Source organism: Galeopterus variegatus, unplaced genomic scaffold (genome assembly GCF_000696425.1).
Source record: "Galeopterus variegatus unplaced genomic scaffold, G_variegatus-3.0.2 Scaffold2318, whole genome shotgun sequence".
Classification (NCBI taxonomy): Eukaryota; Metazoa; Chordata; class Mammalia; order Dermoptera; family Cynocephalidae; genus Galeopterus; species Galeopterus variegatus.
The window spans coordinates 160,621-180,433 of NW_007728429.1; the positions used below are offsets into that span (position 1 = coordinate 160,621).

Here is a 19,813-nt window from a genome sequence, read left to right on the forward strand (position 1 = left end):
GTCCCATTTTTTTTTTTTTTATTTTTCCTTTGGTTGCCCGTGCTCTTGGAGTCATATTCATGAAGTCTGTGCCCAGCCCTATTTGCTGAAGGGTTTCTCCTATGTTTTCTTTAATAAGTTTTATTGTTTTGGGGTGTATATTTAAATCCTTAATCCATTTTGAGTTGATTTTAGTACATGGTGAGAGGTATGGGTCTAGTTTCATTCTCCTGCATATGGATATCCAGTTATCCCAGCACCCTTTGCTGAAGAGGGAGTTTCCCTATACTTGCTATATACCTATAGTTCAGAGATTCTGATTTACTAGGACCAGGTTGGGACTCAGTCATTTGTATATTTTAAAGCACTCCAAATAATTCTGATGTGCATTCAGGGTTGAAAAGCCGCAGTCTATATTTTGGCTGGGTCATCTTCCTCAGTCCATTATTTCCTCCAGATGGTATCAGTTCTAAGAGCCCCAAACCCTATTTAGCTCAAACAGTTCCACATCTGAAACTCTTAGGATTTCACTTTCATTTGTGATTCCTATTGTTTTTTCAGGTGGGGTCTGATTGAGCCCTCCCAGATATCCTGGTTAAATTTCCTGTTCCTCTTTTCACTCTCTCTGCTTTATCACCCTGGAAAGGCTTGACATCACTCTCAGCTCAAGTTGCCCAGCTGGATAACTTTTGTCTTCCTCTCTTCTGTCTCCACTACTGCCACTGACCCCTGACATTGACAGAAACTGGAGCAAGGCCAGGATGCAAAGGGAAAGGCGGGCTGTGTATTCCGTAACATACAATGAAGATTCCTCCTCCCATGGAAGGAAAGACAAACACTTTGTACCCACAGAGAAGAGTTACTCCATCCATTCAACTGAGCTTCCATTAATACATGAACATTTACCAAGTGCCTACAATGTGCCAGGCATTGTGCTAGGTGCTGGGAATATGACAATAAGACATGGACCTGGCCCCCAAAAGGCTTACAGACTAGAGAGGGAGATAGATTCGTAAATAAGTATAATAATGCATCTTAAGAGAATCTGATAGAAGTCTCCAGAGCAGTGTGTAAGCACAAAAGAGAAAGCCAGTGGTGTGCTAGAAAACTGTGTATGCTCACAACTGGATCTCCAGGGGAAAACAAAAACCTAATTTGTGGTGTTTGCCAATTTCCATCATGGCTGATCTCAAGTTACCAACATGACTTTACTGAACAGAGTTGGGAAGAGATGCATATAATTGGCTCTTACAAGCTTGCAAAGTCACCTCCAGCTCGGGCAATCAGCTATCCTGGCTTACCTGCTACTGTGTCAGTTTTAGGACTGGAAGTCCCACATCCCAGGAAACCCTTCAGTCCTGGGCAAACAGTTGGTCACCTTAGCTCCAGCACACCACTGGCAGAAAGTCCTCATTTCTTCCCAAGAGGGTCTGAAATGGTTTCAGAAAGGACGTGAGGCTTAAGTAGATACATTCCCTTAAGTAAATACATTCCCCACTGTTGCCAGTAGAATCAATGGTGACAAAATGTTTAAAAATATGGAGGGACATGAGGCTCCATGCTGTCAATCCCAAGCTTTTTTGGCCCTCTGAGGTCTTGGGAAGTTACAGTGAGGAATCCACTTGCAGCATGCCGCCTCTTTCTCCTCCGCCTCAAATTGCTGGACCACTTGGGAATAAGACAAATCTGTAATCAACCTGAATAGATTCTGTCAGGCAGGGAGAAGTGACATTTACCTATGAAAACAGTTTGTCAGGCTGGAGAGCAGTCACCCAAAAGAAGGAGGCATATTGGGAAGCTTGGCCATCACACTGGCCTCATGCCTTTTCAGCCTTCAAAATGCTTCTGCTGAAGTTCCACCCCCTGGAACACTGTAGTCCTTTAGCTATGATCCCTCCACCACTCTAAGGGCAAGATGTTTTAGAAAAGGGGAAACTGGCAGGTTTGGTGTGAGATGAGGAGGGTGGCAGGGGAGGAAGCATCCTGAGACCTGCTGAAGATCAGAAAGGCCAAGTCCTCCCCTGCCAGCTCTGGTCATCATAAGGAAACCTCCTGCCCAGCATTCTCACCTTGTCTTATTTAATCTTCCCCAGATTTTGCTGGATAGGGCAGGTGTTAGTCCCAGTTTACAAGTGAGAAGGAGAACACATAACTCCATTTGAATTGGAAGGAATATCGAGAGCAGAATTTGACAGTGGTGCCTCTCTTGCACACACATTTTGCCCATGAGCAGGTGGCAGTCTGTTTTGCCTTGCAAAGAGTGGTAACTGGCCTTCATTTCCCATTCCACTTTCTATTTTCTCATCATAAGACATTTTTTTTTTGTCCTTTTTGTGACCGGCCGCACCACACCCAGCCAGTGAGTGCACCGGCCATCCCTATATAGGATCCGAACCCGCGGCAGGAGTGCTGCTGTGCTCCCAGCGCCGCACTCTCCCGAGTGCACCACAGGCTCGGCCCTAAGAACATTTATTGATCCCACAGCTATATAAGGGGCTCTTGGCTTCCCTGGTCAATGGACAAATCTCAGGTCTCAACTAGTGTTTCTATAAAAGTCCAGCATTCTAAGACTTAGACTGAACTTTTCTATTATTACAATTTTTTTTTCCTTTTTGTCTTTTTTCATGACCGGCAACAGATCACAACCCTCAGTGTCGCACCCGCACCGGATCGGGACCGGCAACGGGATCGCAACCCTCAGTGTTGCGCCCGCACCTCACTCAGCCAGTGAGCAGCTGGTCTGTATGTGGGATCCGAACCCTCGGCGGGAGTGCCACCGCGCTCCCCCAAAAAATTTTTTGACAGGATCCCCAAAAATCAGTTAATGAGAAGTCAACAGTAGAGTTTCTGGATCTAGACTATGTGTATTAAATCCCCATTCTCCTACTTACTAGCTGTGTGATCCTGGACACGTTATTATCCTCTCTCTGTGTTGGTTTTCTCATTTGCAAAATAGGAGGTAATAATAGCTACCTGACAGAGTTGTTGTGAGGATTAAATGACTTATTATATGTAAACTGTCTGGCCCAGTAGCTGACACATAGCAATGCTCTATATTTTGCCATCATTCTCTCCCATAAATTTCTCTTAGGCTTTTAGCCCCTACTATTATTTATCTATAAGTACAAAGTGGTTTCTGACTTAGGAAAAAACAATGTAACCAATTATTTTGAGTTTTCTATAGTAAACTATCAATTTAAAGGCGCCCACAAAGCATGAAGTAAGGGGCTCATTCAGCACTCAATAGGAATCAGGTCAAGATGGAAGGAAGTAACAAAAGTAACATCAGCAATCACCATGTGCCTGCTGTCCCACCGAGCGCTCTTGGCACATATCCTTGTAATAATAAATGAGAGGTGGGTATTGTTGTCACCATCTTTCAGATGGGAAAACAGACATAGAAAAGATGAGGAAAGAACAGTCTCATACCTGGTCCAAGGGTAGCAGACATGTGAGAAAGGAGGGGGAACCTATGTGACCTCAAAGAAGTCCCTTCTCCAAGCAGGACCTCAGTTTCCCCAGCTCTATAATGTTCTTAAAATCTATGCAAGGCAAGTTTACAATGGAAAATGATTCAGCCTTTAAAGAGGAAATCCTGTCATTTGCAACACCTTGGATGAACATGGAGGACATTATGCTAAAGTGAAATAAGCCAGGCACAGAAGGATAAAGACTGCATGATTCCACTTACATGAGGTACCTAAAATAGTCAAACTCACGGAGGCAGAGAAGAGAAGGGTAGTTACCAGTGGTAGATATCTGCTGCACAGCAAGGTACCTGTAGTCAGCAATACTCTATGATACACTTAATTTGTTAAGAGGGTAGATCTCATGTTTAGTTTTCTTAACACACACACGCACACAAAGAAGACATGAGGAAACTTTTGGAGGTGATGGATGTATCTATTACCTTGATCGTGGCAATGGATTCTTGAGTGTATGCATATGTCCAAACTCATGAAATTGTACAAGTGGTCTTCAACAAGTTTATGGAAGGATTCACATTATCTTTCAGTTCAATTTTTCCATGAGCTTTTCAAAGTACCCTCATATACATTAAGTATGTGCACTTTATTGCATATCAATTATACTTCAGTAAAGCTGATTAAAAATTTTTTTCAGTAATTTTTTAAAAAATAAATCTATACTAGGCAAGTTTAGCCAGAATCACCAGCACTGGCTCAGTTACCGTTTACTGGCAGTAGCAAGGGTAACTGCTAATGCTGATGAGAATTCCGCCATGTCCAAGGCTCTCCCCATCACAGCCTTCACCTGCCTCCATTCTGCTCCTGCTTAATAAGCCCAGGCCACTGCCTGATTCTAATCCTGGCCCTCGTTTGTAGTCTCATTGGCCTCCTCCTTATTTCATGCCAGCTCAAACAGCAGCTCTCTTTAGATCAGTGTACAGCCAGCCCTCTGCCCTCTGCCCTCTGCTCCCTGGCACTTCCCAAGGACCCTCCTGGCTCAGAGCCTGGATACTAAGCAACCACTTCCAAATATTTACTGAGCAGAGTGCAGCAAGCCAGGGTTCTGAGGAACTGCATTGGAAATATTAAACATATTAAGTAAGTAAAATGCCACTCCCATTGCATTTTGTTAATACTTCCAGAGTTTACAAATGACCCTTACATCCTTATGTCACCAGGCATCCCACCTCCTACGTGCCACCAACCAAGTGCTCACTCTAATCCAGCATTGTGCTATTGTGTCCCAACCATGACTACATCTAGACTTTAAAGGTGAGACAACTAAGGGTCAGAGAGATGGGTCAGCTTTCCAGGGGTTGTACAACCAGCAAGAGGCAAAGCAGTAATTGAAGACAGTAGGTCTGACTCCCAGGTCCACACTGTGTGTGTGGACTATTATGCTCATATGCAATCATGTCTGTGATGCAGTGGTACATTGACAGGTCACAGTGAGTAGACATGTACACAGACTCAGAAAGCATCATGCTCTCATCTCTCCTGGCACGTCCTCCCCTACCTCCACCTCTTCCTTTTAATTTCTTGGTTGCCTAACTCCTACCCATCTTTCCAGAACTAGCACAATTATCAACTTCTACATGAAAATTCCTCTTTCTCATCTCAGCTATTTGCACCCAAAGTGCTCACTATATCACAGTGCAATTGTCATTTATCTATTTACATGTTTATCTTCCTGGGGACAAGAACTGTGCTCCATAGATCACTGTGTCTCCTTTACCTGGGATAGTGTTTGGTACACAATAGATCATCAATACTTGTTTGTTGAAGAAAGGGAAGGAAGGAAAGAGGGGAGGAGGAAGGAGAAAAGGGAAGGGGGAGGAGGAAAAGAGGAGAGCAGGGAGGGAGGGAGAGAGGAACTGTTCAGGGAGAGTCTAATTTGCCTGCAATGTATTTCTTTCTGAGTAATTCATGTGTCTCTCATGGACTGTCTATTCTTATTTTCCAGTCTTGATGCTATCCAAGTAGAAAATCAGGACACGAGCACTGACAAGTCTGAATGGACATAAGTATGAGGGTACTCAAGGCTGTGTTCTGGAAAATCTTGGTTACTATTAATGCTTAGCACAACCAACTTGCAAACCATTACCCTCAGCAAGCTGCTTCACAAACTCCATCCCTGGAGTTTGCTACAACTTAGAGGAAGATTTTCCTAGAATGTTGCATTTCTGTCAGAGGAGTTAAGACTTCCTTACTTTGCACAGGGACAGTAGGTGCTTGATCGGGTGTCTGTTCTTCTATTTTGGCCCTCTGGCTGGAGGTATTGAGAACGTGATACAAGAACTGACCTTCCTCCTGGGTTGTCGCTGTGCTGCGGCAGGGACACCCCTGAGTCATTTCACAGAGTCTTTCTGCTTCTAGGGTTGTGGCATCTCGGTTTATTTTCAATGCCTTCTCCTTCGAGACAATGGATCATTCACTTCCTCGTTTCAGATGAAGGAACATAAAGACACATGTAGACCTATCAGAAGGAAGAAAACCAAGGCAGAAAGTGCCCCACTTTTTCCTGCACCAGGCAGTGCCTTTCCTAAGGTTGACAGTATTTGCTTCCATTTGAGCCTGACATCGTACTGGCAGGATGGCCAGCGCCTCACCAGGGCTGTGTCCCAGCAAGATCCTCACACCCCATGAAGTGTGAATTACCACACTTGTCACATGAGGCAGCTAACAAGGGGTGGTGGCGTCATGCCAGGCCCGCCATACTCCACAGCCTGAATTTTTAACCACTGTGCTGCCCGTATGAAATACCTGTCTGGAACTTCAGATACGAGGTGCAGGTGATTGCTGACAAATTAATCCTTAGACTACCATTTATAAAGTGAAAACTCCTCAGGCAGGAAAGAGTTTTGAAATATTCTGAAAAGTCCATTGCTGATTCGGCAATTATTAATCGTTTACATTTACTAAGCCCATGTTCTCTGCTAGGCTTTGTTTTAGACACTTTGCATGAATGACTTCATTTAAAATTCTTCTGAGAGCTTTCCAAGGTGGGCTCTATTATTATTCCCATTTACCATGAGGAAACCACAGCACAGAGAGGTTCTGTAAGTCACCCAAGGTCACACTGCTAATACGCAGTCCTGCTGGGATTCAAATTCAGTCTGACAAGAAAGCCATGTTTTTAAACTTGACTATTATATCTTCAATGACCACCTGTTATAAGCATGATACTGAGTCATATATGTATATACATAGACATATATAGTGAGAGAGAGATTCAACAAGTTTGGAAGATATATATAGCCAAGCATATATATCTATACATGATATATGTCTACCTATATATGAGTACATATGTATGTGTATGTATATCTTCATATTATATATCTTCATATATATACGTACACATACATATATACTCATATATCTTCTAAACTTGTTGAATCAAAATATGCAGAATTGAAATCTGCATAAATATCACTTTATGAAATCTTATATATATCCCTACAAGACACAAAGCCAAGAGATGACCCAGAGAAGCAGGGAAGGACTAGCATTTCTGTAGCTCCCTGTAAATCTGGAACTTGAAATGTTACCTCACGTGAGCCTCAAACCTTGCAAGGCAGACACTGCTCCCATTTTGCAGAGAAGAAATGATGTCTTGGTGGCCTGAGTTCACACAGCTGCCAGGGGGCAGAACCACATTCAAAGCGGGATTCCTGTGGGTTCAAAGCCCAGACTTCTGCAACCATTTTTATTGATATCTAATATCTTGTGCTGTCTTCATCTGTTTCAAAACAAACAAGTCAAAAGAGAAGGAAGCAAGGAGGACTGCTTTGCCTCTATGATGCCTCGTAGTTGAGATCAAGTGGAGTATCCATGTGTTCACTTCCAAACACGTCGGACCCTCCTGGAGTCCCCTGCACGCCCATCCTACATCTGACTCGCACGCCCACTTTATGTGGAAGTTCCACTCAGAGGCTTCAGGTTTCAAAAACTAAATCTCCTGATTGGCAAACAGGCCTGGAACCCCAAAGTCAGCTGCCTGTCCCGCTCACAATGAACAATGGATGTGGAGCATTGGCTCTGTGTACATTCCGGAGAAGTTCCTTACCCAGCTCGTCGGAAGGAGCCGAAGGACACCCCTTGCCCTGACACCGGGCGTCACCGATGAGTACATCCATTGTGAGGCAGCCCCAGCCACACAGGGAAAAATTCCAGACAGACTGCTTTCTTTCTTTTTTAAAAAAAATCACATACCATGATTTCTTCCTCCAACATCAAATACCCCTCTGTTACTAGAAACAAAACTGAATTCTCTTCTCCAGCAGATTAGGAGAGATAACCAGCATGGCTAGCAGTGGTTCCTACAAGGAGCCAGAAGACTGTGACTTCACCCCGCCCTGCTGATGGCTTTGCCTCTGATGTAGACTTCTACTCCACATTATTTGTTAAGAAAAAAAGAAAAAAATTAAGTCCCAATGTCATCTTCGTAACAGGTGGTTTAACACTCTCCCACTGTGCCTCCAAATCTCGGGGTTATTTTAGACCAAATGACACTTATTGACTTATTTTTTGTCCTTGAATAAACAAACTGGACATGATCAGAGGATTCTTTTCTCTGAGCCCTCAGCTCCTAAAACTCTATGGTATTTGTATTATGAAATGACCTTACTAAAACAGGAAGGAATGAAGGGCAGGAATGTCATCTTATATCAGCCAGAGTCAGAAAGTGCTAGTTGCAGCCCTGGCTCTGGCTCAGCCTTTGCCTGGACAGGTAATCGCAAACAAGTCTCCACACGGCCTCGACAAGCCTTGCAGCTTCTTTGTGCAGAAGAGGAAAAGGGGGAAGCAGCCCTGCCAGCCCCAGGCTTGGCAGGTGTAGCCTCAGCTGGATGCCCACCCCTCCTTGGCCAGGGCCCTAGGCAGGGCATTAACAACATCATCTCAGAGCCCTGTGTCTCTGTTTCAATGTGTCAGTTGTGAAGTGGGACAGATAACACGTGTCTCACCAAATTCTCTGCACTGCTGAGACTAAAATGTCATATAGAACAGTTTATGGGTTAGCCTGTTAATAAGGGATTTCTGCCTTCCTGGTTCAATTCTCCCTCACTTCCCGAGCCCTCTATAATACTGCTGATGAAAAGCAAAGATGCCACTCACTCTTTTGAGATTGCTACTTCCACACGAAAAGAATCACCTTCTTCAGAATTTTATCAAAAGCAGGACGGGCTGCCAAAGTATGCAGCCTGTGAAGCCTCACAGCACCCCAAGTTCAGAAGGGCCCTGAACTTGCTTTAAAGCTCAGATGTCACCATATTAAAATTCTTAGTAATTTCTGAGCAAGGATCCCTGTACTTTCATTTGCACCAAGCCCCACAAATTATGCAGCTAGTCTGCCAATGAGCCTTCAAAAACACCAAATAGTTTTCCAATACTCCACAAAAGAGTTGGTCAAAGAAAATGAGAAATGTCATCCCTCTGCCCAGACATGAAGGCCCTGGTCATAGAGAGAGGCAGGATGGTGCAATGGACAGATCATGGGCTTTAGGAGGCAAATCGAGCTGGGTGCAATCACGCACCCTGCAAGACCTCAGACAAATTACCCAGCCTATCTGAATCCAGGTTTCCTTATCTATAAGGTAGACTTCTAACGCCTACTCTGCCATATAAATAATGAAGAAAGGTCTGTAAACTGCCCAGCACGGGGAAGGTGTCCAAGAAATGTCAGCCCCCTCCTGGCTTGTTTCAGGAATACACACTTCAAGATAGACCATGCCCTCACATTCCAAAAGGCTGTGGGTGAGAGGTGGCCCTGCGGATCCCTTGGGCTCTAGGAGTGTACGATTCTCCATTAACCAAGGCCTAGAAGCCAGCCCTCTTCCAGTTCATGGATATTAGTCAGGACCCTTTGGGTTGCCAGAGCAGAAACCCAACTCATATTAACTTAGACAAAGCAGAAATTTGTTAGTTAATGAAACTGGGAAATGCAAGTATATAAGCACCGCTGTGTCTAAGGATTTAAAGAATGTTCACACACTTCAAGATAGACCATGCCCTCACATTCCAAAAGGCTGTGGGTGAGAGGTGGCCCTGAGGATCCCTTGGGCTCTAGGAGTGTACGATTCTCCATTAACCAAGGCCTAGAAGCCAGCCCTCCTCCAGTTCATGGATATTAGTCAGGACCCTTTGGGTTGCCAGAGCAGAAACCCAACTCATATTAACTTAGACAAAGCAGAAGTTTGTTAGTTAATGAAACTGGGAAATGCAAGTATATAAGCACCGCTGTGTCTAAGGATTTAAAGAATGTTATTCAGTCTCTCACTCTCTCTCTCTCTCCCTGCCCCCCTTTATGTAGTGGACAAGATGGTCACCAACAGCCCTAGACTCACCCGCTCTCAGCTTAGCAAGACCAGTAGGGAGAGACAGGCATCTCTCCCAGTATCAATATATCAACCAAGGGAGAGGCTCTAATTGACCCTGCTTTGATTACATTCCCACTCCTGAACCAATCACTATTGCCAGAGTGGCAGGGCTTGTGTCCACATTGGCAACCACAAGCAGGATGTTGGGGTTCAAGACTCATGACCAACAGCCCCAATGAAACCACATGAATGGGGGAGGAGAAACCCCCCAAAGGAAATAGGTATGCCAGGCAGATAAATGCAATATGTCACCTGTGCTGTATGGGACTGACTGTTCCCTCACACTAGGTGTCACAGGAAATGAAAAAGAGAGCAGAATGGGGGTGCAGGCAGCAACACTTAAACCAGCCTTCATTGCAGGACGGGAAATACACAGACACATGTTGCCCGGAAGAAGCTGCATGAGGAAAGGCCAAGCACTGAGAAAACTCAGGGTGTGTTCAAGACTACTGGATGCATAACTACAATTAACCTCACATTTTTACATTTTTAATAGTGATGTATTTATTTTCATGATTACCTTCTGTTTATGCAAGCAATACTGGTTTCTCATTTTAATGCTAATAGCAAGTTTCCTTTTTAAAATAACTTTGAGTGGAAACAAAGGTCAGTTGAAAGAAAAATAATAAGCAAATAGTAATAATATAGACATAGGTAACTGTGGACATATTAGCACATGGATTATGCCAATGACTGAAGTATGGGACAGGACTTCTCCCCAAGGAACACTATAAACCAAAAACTGTGCTCTTGTTGATTCAAATAGTATCTTTGACCTAGGATATACATGTCTCACAGTATGGATGGCAAAGATCCAGGCCACCAGATAAATCTGTAGTAAGACCCTAGAATCCTCAGCCTCTGGCTAGCAAGTCCTATTCTCTAGACACACTTGTGTCTCAAGACAAAAGAGAGAACCAGCCCTCTAGGACATTGGCCTACTGTTTCATTCCCTGTTTCAGAGACAGAAACACAAAGGAGGGGTTGATATGAAAATCGCTCATTGCAGCATTGGCCAGGCTGATTGTGCTTGAGAACAGAGAGGACCATTCTCCTTTGGTCACCCAAGGCTAGCTTGCCCCAAGAAGTACCAGCCATCTCTCTGGGGCCAGAGTTTCCCCAGCTGATTTTCACATGTGCCCACGTGTAAAGTGGCAGCTGATTTCTTTGTTTGGATGACAGCTTGGTCTTCCAGTTAGCTACTAATTTCAGCCAGAGATAATTTAAGAATGCCTATATTGTTCACTCACCTTTTCAATTATTTTCTCCAGGCCAAAGCAAGAAGTCATCAGGGATTTGATGTGGATCGAGATGCCAAAAGACTGTACAAAGCCTGCAAAGGAATGGGTATGAAAGATATTTCATTTGCTAATTTACTTTTGAAGTTGATTAAACTTGATCTCATGTCCAACTTTCCCATGATGTTAGGAAGATGACATCTCACTCATCCTGTGTATTCCAATGTAATACAATTCAGTCACTTCTAATGATCTCTTTATTAAAGATCCCAAAGTTATGGTCAGATTCTATTACTTTTCAGGATTCTATATAACAGTTAGAAGTTGGATATTGTGATGTTTAATTTTACCTTGAGGTGAGGGAGACTTCTCAAAAAGTGCAGTTCATGCAATTCTAATGTCATCTAAACCCCTCTGATCCCTTTCACGGAAATGGTGGAGAATCAGGTCTGATGAGAGCTGGATTAGGGACCTGTGAGCGGCGTTTAGAAGAAGATCAAATGAGTGCAAAACTGCAGCCAAGAGAAGCTGCTTACACACAGGCCTGAGGGTAAATCCATGGCCAAGAGTGGGAGACCAAGCTAGAGGTCAGGAGTAAACTAAACTCAGGACCAGGGTGGGATAGGAGGGAGAGTATCTAGGTCTAAGGCCATGAAGAGAGGATCTGGGACCCATGGAGGCCACTGATAAGCAAGATTCTAATCCCAGAAGCCTGGAAGAGGGTGGAATCCAAGGAGATTTACCTTGAACTAGAGCGGGGATGGAAGGCGCTGAGATGGAGAGCTGGATTTGTATCTAGGTCTAAGGCCATGAAGAGAGGATCTGGGACCCATGGAGGCCACTGATAAGCAAGGTTCTAATCCCAGAAGCCTGGAAGAGGGTGGAATCCAAGGAGATTTACCTTGAACTGGAGCAGGGATGGAAGGCGCTGAGATGGAAGGCTGGAATGGTTATACTCACAGGGGTTGTTGGACAGAAATTGGAGGTTCTCAGTAAGTGGGAGGCAAGATCATCTGCTAGAGACAGGTTTGACAATGGAGTATGGAGCTTGAGTGGTGGTTTGGAATAGCCCAAGTAGCAAAGAAGGGAGAGATGACCAGTGAAAGGCTGCTGACCCACGCCGAGGGCCCACTGAGTAGGGAGACCATGATTTCGCATGGCTCCAGCCCGCATGGCTATGTGATTTCTCCTGCAGCCTGAAGGTAGAACAGGAGAAATGGACATTCTATTGACCTTGGTTTGCCGATCAGGGGTTCCAGAAGAACAAGCCAGTGAGGGCACTGAAGAGCGTTGAGGGATCAAGGGACAAGGATGATTAATTCCCTGGATTTTCTTTACATTTACCAGGAAACTTTTAAGGTTCCAGGCATTGGGCTAAGCACCTTATATACAAAAATCTCATCAAGTTATTCTCACGAAAATCCATTTTTCAGATGAATAAACGAAGGCCCTGACAAGTTAAGTAGCATACCCAAAGTCATGAAGTCGGTAAGAGGTGAACACTGGGATTGAATCTATTCCTGTCACTCACTCTAAATGCCACCAATTTAGAGACATTATGTTGAGACCATCTCAGCCACACAGCTGCAGTACTGGAGGGTACTCCCTCTGGTCTCTCTCTCCCTCTCTCTGATTTATTCAGGAAAACTTAATACAGTATGTAGACATCCCTTTTACTCCTTCCCTACCAGATCTTCCCCAAAACCAACTCCCTCTTGACTTCTCAACATTTCTGGGGCAAAGCAGACAATCATGGTTAGATGGTTCCTTAGATTAAAGCAAAATATGTCATCTTAGAACTTCCACCGTGGATCCCAATTCTTTCTTCTGGAGTCACACGAAACATTCATGGTCATATTTATTCTGAGATCCACGGAGGTTATGCGACACTGCTCAAGCCTTACGGGAGCAGAATCAGGCTTGGAAATCAGATCTCCTGACCCTTGGCCCAGCACTCTCCCCTCACACCAGGCATGGAAATGAACTGCAGCCCCTGCTCTGCAGTTACTGTGCTGTGACCTTAGTTTTCTCATTTGCAAAATGGGGCTAATAATGTCTCCTCATATGGAGGTGGTGAGGATAAGGGGGCAGCACAGTGCCCAGCACCCCCTGGCCCTAGTTACATACCAATCTCCTCTAGAACAATACGCTCAGATCTCTAATCCACACAAAGCCATTTAGATCAGCAAGAATATCAAGTCCTAGTCCATCCACACGGAGGGTATGCTGGTTTGAATGGGGCCACCCAAAACTTATGTTCACTCAGAACCTGTGAACATGACCTTATTTGGAAAAAGGGTCTTTGCAGGTATTATTAAGGAACCCTGAGAAGAGATCATCCTGTAATACCCGGGTGGACCCTGAATCTAATGACAAGTGTCTTTAAGTATGACAGAAGAGAAGACACACAGAGAAGAAGCCCATGGGAAGAGGCAGGAAGAGATTGGAGAGATGCCACCTCCACCAGAGAACACTGAGGGTTGCTGGCAGCCATCAGAAGCTAGGAGAGGGTGGGAACAGAGTCTACCCCAGAGCCTCAGGAGGGATTGTGGCCCTGCCAGCATCATGATTTCAGACCTCCAGCCTCTAGAATTGGGGGGTAATAGATTACTGCTGTATGAAGCCACCAAGTTTGTGGTCGTTGACAGAGCAGTCCCAGGATACTAACACGGAGGACAAGTGAAAAGCTATGCCTGCTCAAGCAGCCAAGACTCTCCCCCACTCATGACTTCATCTGTTCTCCCTGCACCCCCATTTCCAGAGGAGAAATGAGGGACCAGGCAGCCTAGTAGTGTTAGCAGAAGAGACTGGGCACCAGAGATGGGGCCTCCTGGGACCAGCGAGGCAGGCTATAGCTGGGACAGGAGCCAGGGGAGAGTTGATCCCCTGCCACAGCACAGATCATTTATCCAGCACACAGGCTGGGGGCGGTCACACACTGTGGCCTGCCTGCTGAAATGGCTCAGTATCTTCCCAGAGAATTGCTGGCAAGGCAAAACCGAGGAGGCTCTGAGGCTCTCCCTGAGGCTGATTATCACTCCGGTTCTGACCTCTACTGGGTGATTACTCTGCAGTGTCCAAAGCACAATCAGGAATGAGGTTCCCTCTTTCCTCATTTTTCACAAAGTCTTTCCCAGAACCACTGGGGACTGGCCCTGGTGCCTCAAACCATTGTAAATGTTTACAGGAAATTGTTCAGCAGCACTGATTGCTTATATGAAACACATATTGTGAAATGTAGAGAGTGAGGTCACTGTTCAGTAAATCGCTTCTTGGTGGATAGTGCCCAGATAAACCCGAGACCCAGACTCAGGGCTTGAGGGCAAGCTAGTCACGACTCTCACACCCTCCCCCACCTCCATGCTGTCGCTGGGCCATCCCAAGACTGTTTGCTCTCTGGGCTCTTTTTTTTTTTTAAAAAAGGATAAGACAGCTAGTTCACCTGTGATGCTCAAAGCATTCCCAGAAGGAAAGCCTAGAAAACATTACTTCTTAATAAAAACTTGGTTTTCCTGATTACCCAGGTATGGGTTGCATATGGCGTCAGAGTGGAGAAGATTTTCTATCGCTCCTCGCCGTGTGCAGTCCATCTGAGTCTCACACGCAGTTGCTACCAGTGCACAGAGAAGTTTCCATGATCTTGATGTGCAAACTCCTCCTTTCATTATTCACACATTCACTCATTTGTTATGTGCATGTGTTCAGCAAGTCACTTCATAAACACCGAGAGCCTTCTGTGTGGACATAGTGGTGAACAAAACACCCAGCTCCTATGGAACCTGCAGTGTGTCATGGCAGAGACAGGAAGAGCAGGCATGTGAGGGACACAGAGGGAGGGGTGAGTCCTGGAGGAGGAGTGGAGTGGAGGTGAGGATCAGAGGCAAAGTTCTCCACGTAGAGGGAACAGCGCATGCAAAGACCAGAGGTAAGAAAGAAAGTGTTGCTCATTCTAGGAGCGGAAAATCCTGTAGAAAATTGGTGGCAGGGGGCCTGGGAGAGGATGAGCAGGAAGAACGAGACTTGGAGACGCAAGTGGGAGCTACTCCAAAGGGCCCCATATGCCCCACTGGAGAGCCGAGATTTTATTCTGCCTTTGAGGGGGTCTGTATTGAAAGGTTTGAAGTAGAGAAGTGACCAGGCCAGGCTGTGCTTTAGAAAAGTCATTCTGCGGGCAGGGAGCCCTGATTGGAAAAGGCAAGTGCTCTCAGTAGTCCTGCTGCACAACGAGGTGGAGGTGAGGATGGAGAGAAATGGGTGGATAAGAGAGATACTAAAGAGGAGAGGCTTACTAGTGGCTCATTCGATATGTGATAAGGGAAAATAGGGAGCCTGGGGTGAGCCCCAGATTCCTGGCTGGCCCAAGACAGCAAATGTGCCATCAGGAGGCAGGAAGGCTCCTTCCAGGGATGGCACTGCCAGGTTCCAGGCCTGAAGTACAGAGGCCCTCGACCTGGACAGGAGCAGCCAAATGGAGAGAAAGGGGCGGGACCAGGAGATATTTACGAGAAAAAGAAATCCCTCTGAGGTGAGATTTCTGGCACTCAGAGGTTTAAAAAAAAAAATCACAATAATGTCCCAGAGTGAGTAATTGGATACGTATTACGTAGGTGAAGCTTCAGGGGGAAATGAAGAGGAACAACACAAATAACGGTGTTGGAACCAAACCAGAATGAGGCAGGCAATTACCTCCTGCTATTTTTGCAAGTGAGCTCATCCTAGAATTTTCTGTTTCTCCAATTGGAATCAAATGGCTAAATCTTCCCAGAATCGTAGAGGTGGAAATAATTCTTAAGATTAAGTGAGTGGACCAAGGACACAAAGCTAATGGCCACGCCAGGGCCAGAACACAGCTCTCTAGCCCCAGGTTGGGCCTCTTTTTCCAGGTCCCCACTTTGTCTTTCCAGAGATGGCTATGAGGGCTGGTCCAGAGTTGAGGCAAGGGTGAAACATCTCAAGTGTTTGCCAGGGTCCTTTTTCTTCCCTTCCCTATCTCCAGCCAGGTTCCCTCCACTCCTTCCCCACACCCATGGCCCAGATTTTTCCTGTTCCTAACCGTTCCATGAAAATACATCTGCCCCACCTCCTGTTCCTGCAGGATCCTGACCTCTCAGCTGAGTAGCAGCAATCATCTAGGTTCAACTCATGCAACTCCCTCCCAAAATCACGGGACAATGTGAGTGGGACTAGTAACAGGCTAACCCAGGAACCTCCAGACTTGGGGCTGTGAAGAGAGGTTTCTTGGTTCCTGTCTTGAAGTCTTGAGACACTGCTGAGGATAATAGGTGCATTGTTTGCTAGAGCTGCCAGAACAGAGCACCACAAACCAAGTGGCTTAAAACAACAGAAATTTAGTGTCTCACAGTTCTGGAGGCCAGAAATCTAAAATCATGGGGTGATCAGGACCATGCTCCCTGGAGGTGCTAGGGAAAGAACTGTTCCTCACCTCCCTTCCAGCTTCTCATAGCCTCAGTCATTCCTTGGCTTGTAGATGCATCGCTCCCCTCCTTCATCCTCACATGACATCCTCCCTGCGTGTCTTCACAGCGTCTTCCCCCAGGCCAGTCTGTCACTGTGTCCAAATTTCCCCTTTTTATAAGGACATCAGTCATATTGGATTAAAGCCCACCCTAATAACTTCATTTAATTTGATTACTTCTGTAAAGACCCTATTTCCAAATAAGGTCATATTCTGTGGCACAATGGGTTAGGACGCCAACATATCATTTGGGGGGGACACAATTCAACCCATAACGGTATGTGCCCCGCCCCCAGCCAGGATACAGGAGGAGTAGGCTGGGAAGCCTTTAGTGTACCCCTTCCTGCAGAAACGCACACGCTGCTGCAGGGCCCAGCATGGACAAAGTGTTAACACTGGAACACAGTGCTGCTGTTGACCAGCTAGGGATTTTCAGAGTCCTGGGTCTCATCCTCTCAAAGCCCCTGTGAGGTGAGTGTTGTTATCATTTCCATCTACCCGGGGCTGGTAGATGAGGCTCTCGAGCAGGATTGCCCTATAGAAATATAACATGAGCCACAGACACAACTTCAGATTTTCTGCAAGTCACATTTTAAAAAAGCAAAAAGAAATGGGTGAAATGAATTTTGACAGTACATTTTATTTAACCCAAAACATTATCCTTTCAACAAGTAATCAATATAAAAATTAGTAAATACTTCACATGCTTTTCTATATTAAGTCTTTGAAACCCAGTATGTATTTTACGCTTATAGCACACCTCGACTGGGACTAGCCCCATGTCAAGTGTAGCGGGTAGCCACATCTGCTACAGCCTTGGACAACACAGCTCTAAATGAGCCCAGAGTCTTTTAGCTGTTATGTGGCAGAGGTGGAATTCCATTCCAACTGTGACTGGCTCCAAAGGTTATTTTTCTCCCTCCACGCCAGCTGCTTCTACCACTTGGGGCCTAGGTTGATCTCTACAAGCTAATCCCTGTTTAAGTTAATGTGTTACCCTGTATATTAATTCTGAAAAATGCCTTCTAAAGAGAACACCTTAGCTTAAGTCATTCCGATAAGGGAACCTCAGGGCCTGTGAAAGGAACAGGAGAGAAGATGTTTGCAGGCTAAGGGGAGGTGCTTTTCCCAGAAACTTCAAATCCCACCATGTAACCAGCTGGTTGCTCTCCCTCAATTCAAATTCTCTCTTTTCTTTGGTGGCTGGCCGGTATGGGGATCCAAACCATTGACGTTGGTGTTACAACACAGCGCTCTAACCAGCTGATCTAACCAGCCAGCCCCGACCTCAAATTCTAATAGCAACGGATTCAACTGATATCTTGGGCATGGGGTTAGGGAACTAGATTTAACCCACTTATAGTGTCCATCAGCTTCTAAAAAAGCTGTCCCTGAATAAACATGTAAACCGAGAAAAAGCAGCATGCGTCCTCACAGACGCAGCACGTGGCCTGCCACTGTGAACACTTATATACGAGTTCTGTGTGGACATAAATTTCCACCTTTCTTGGAATGCAGTTAAGGACCAGGACGTATTTGTTCGTCTTTCCACCAAAATGCCTATCACTGTGCTTTATGCGGTGTGAGGCCTCCATGGACAATTGTCTGAGTTCATGAAAAGAATTGAGTTTTCAGCACAAGGCATTAAAACTGAAGGTCCATTCAGTTCCAAGGAAGCCTCTGGCCACCTTTACGTTGCGGGTCCCACTTCCTCAGACTCCACTCAGACGTGGCTCTGTCTACTGTCTTGTTCACCATGGCTTTGTTTCTTTCTCCTGCACTTTAGGAACCGATGAAGCAGTCATCATTGAAATCTTATCAAGCAGGACATCGGATGAGAGGCAACAAATAAAGCAAAAGTACAAGACAACATACGGCAAGGTGACTCGGGGCTCCACGGCCGGCACGCACATGGCCTTGGCTTTGACGGTCTCTTGCTTCCTCCACATTCCTAAGGCAGCAGAGGATATGTCTCTAAAACTTGATGAGAAAAACTAAAACCACCATTCAAAACTTTAACTGAATTCAGAAAAACTGAAATTGCTTTGTTAACTTAATAGCCTGTAAAATCAATACTCTTTAACTCATTTTTTTATTAGCTTCATTTTTCTATTAAGCCCTTAGTCATTTTTTCCACTCAATTTGGACTAATTCCACATAGTAACTTATAAAGAGGCCAATTATTTGGAAATCGATTTCTACATGGTGGAATTTTATACAGGAATTTTTTATTTATTCAGCTGTCTTCAAGAATGATAAGTTCTTCATAATGATTACAGAAACCTAAAAAAAACCCCATTTCCTTAAGCATCAACACCTTTTTTCTTTATGTTTCTTTTCTTTCGTTCCTTTTGTTGATGCTGATTCTGTTATGTATAGAGATCTTCAAGTATGCATTAGTTTTTCTTGTTTCTTTACTAATATGTAATCACAATTTAACCTTTTCTTAATGTCAGAATTATCATTATGCAAAGTGACAATAAATTATTATGTTGTATTCTCATCCATATTTATAAAACCCTTTAATCACCATATGTATAAATAGAGATATTTATAATTTTAATCACTGTATGTATAAATAGAGATAGAGATGGATCTTCCTACTTATTTGTCATGGGGCAGGTAAAAACCTGTTTAGGCCTTGGTCTCCTCGCATATAGAATGAAGTTGATAACTCACCTCCCTTCTCAGGTTGCTGGGAAATCAAGCAGGATAATGCCAGCACATACCATAAAGGGAAGCTGTAATAGGTATGATTGTTCCCATTTTACAGATGGGAAAGGTAAAGCTCATATGTTTAAATGACTTACGTGAAAGAGCCCGGACTCACATCCAAGTCTTCTGACTTCAGGGCCAGTGTCCATTCCTGGAGGACTCAGTGCCATGAGTGTAGCTATTTAATTTTACACTAAACAGCCCAGATGGCTGTGCTTTTATAGTTTTTCTGCTTCTCTCCTCACAATCAGGCTTATCAGTGTCATTTTTGATGAAAATAAGTAAATCTTCAGTTCAGCTGCATTAAGTTAAATGGAATAAAGTTGAATTTTCTTCCTTCTCCACATGCCTAACTCCAACAACCTCCCAAGCCATATGTTCATGTCCATCCCACCAATATGCAAAGTCAGATACAAGGCTCCTTGAACTTTAGTCCAAAATGTGAGTAAATAAGTTCAAAGTGAGGGCCTAAGGGCACTGCTAAATTTAAAGCAGGCATGTTCTACTGGAAAACTTTGAGATACCTTCATTTGCCAACCATCTGCTTATTTCCAGTTC

At 44.7% G+C, this 19,813-nt stretch overlaps 1 protein-coding gene across 2 annotated transcripts in view; it reads left to right on the top strand.

Moving 5' to 3' along the window:
- Positions 1–19,813, top strand: part of ANXA13 (annexin A13) — a 63,286-nt gene that overhangs the window by 15,566 nt on the left and 27,907 nt on the right. For both annotated transcript variants that reach the window (XM_008581295.1, XM_008581294.1), the window contains 2 exons: positions 11,098–11,173; positions 18,327–18,421. In XM_008581295.1, coding sequence (XP_008579517.1) covers positions 11,098–11,173; positions 18,327–18,421 — 171 coding nt within the window. The remainder of the gene's footprint in view (positions 1–11,097; positions 11,174–18,326; positions 18,422–19,813) is intronic.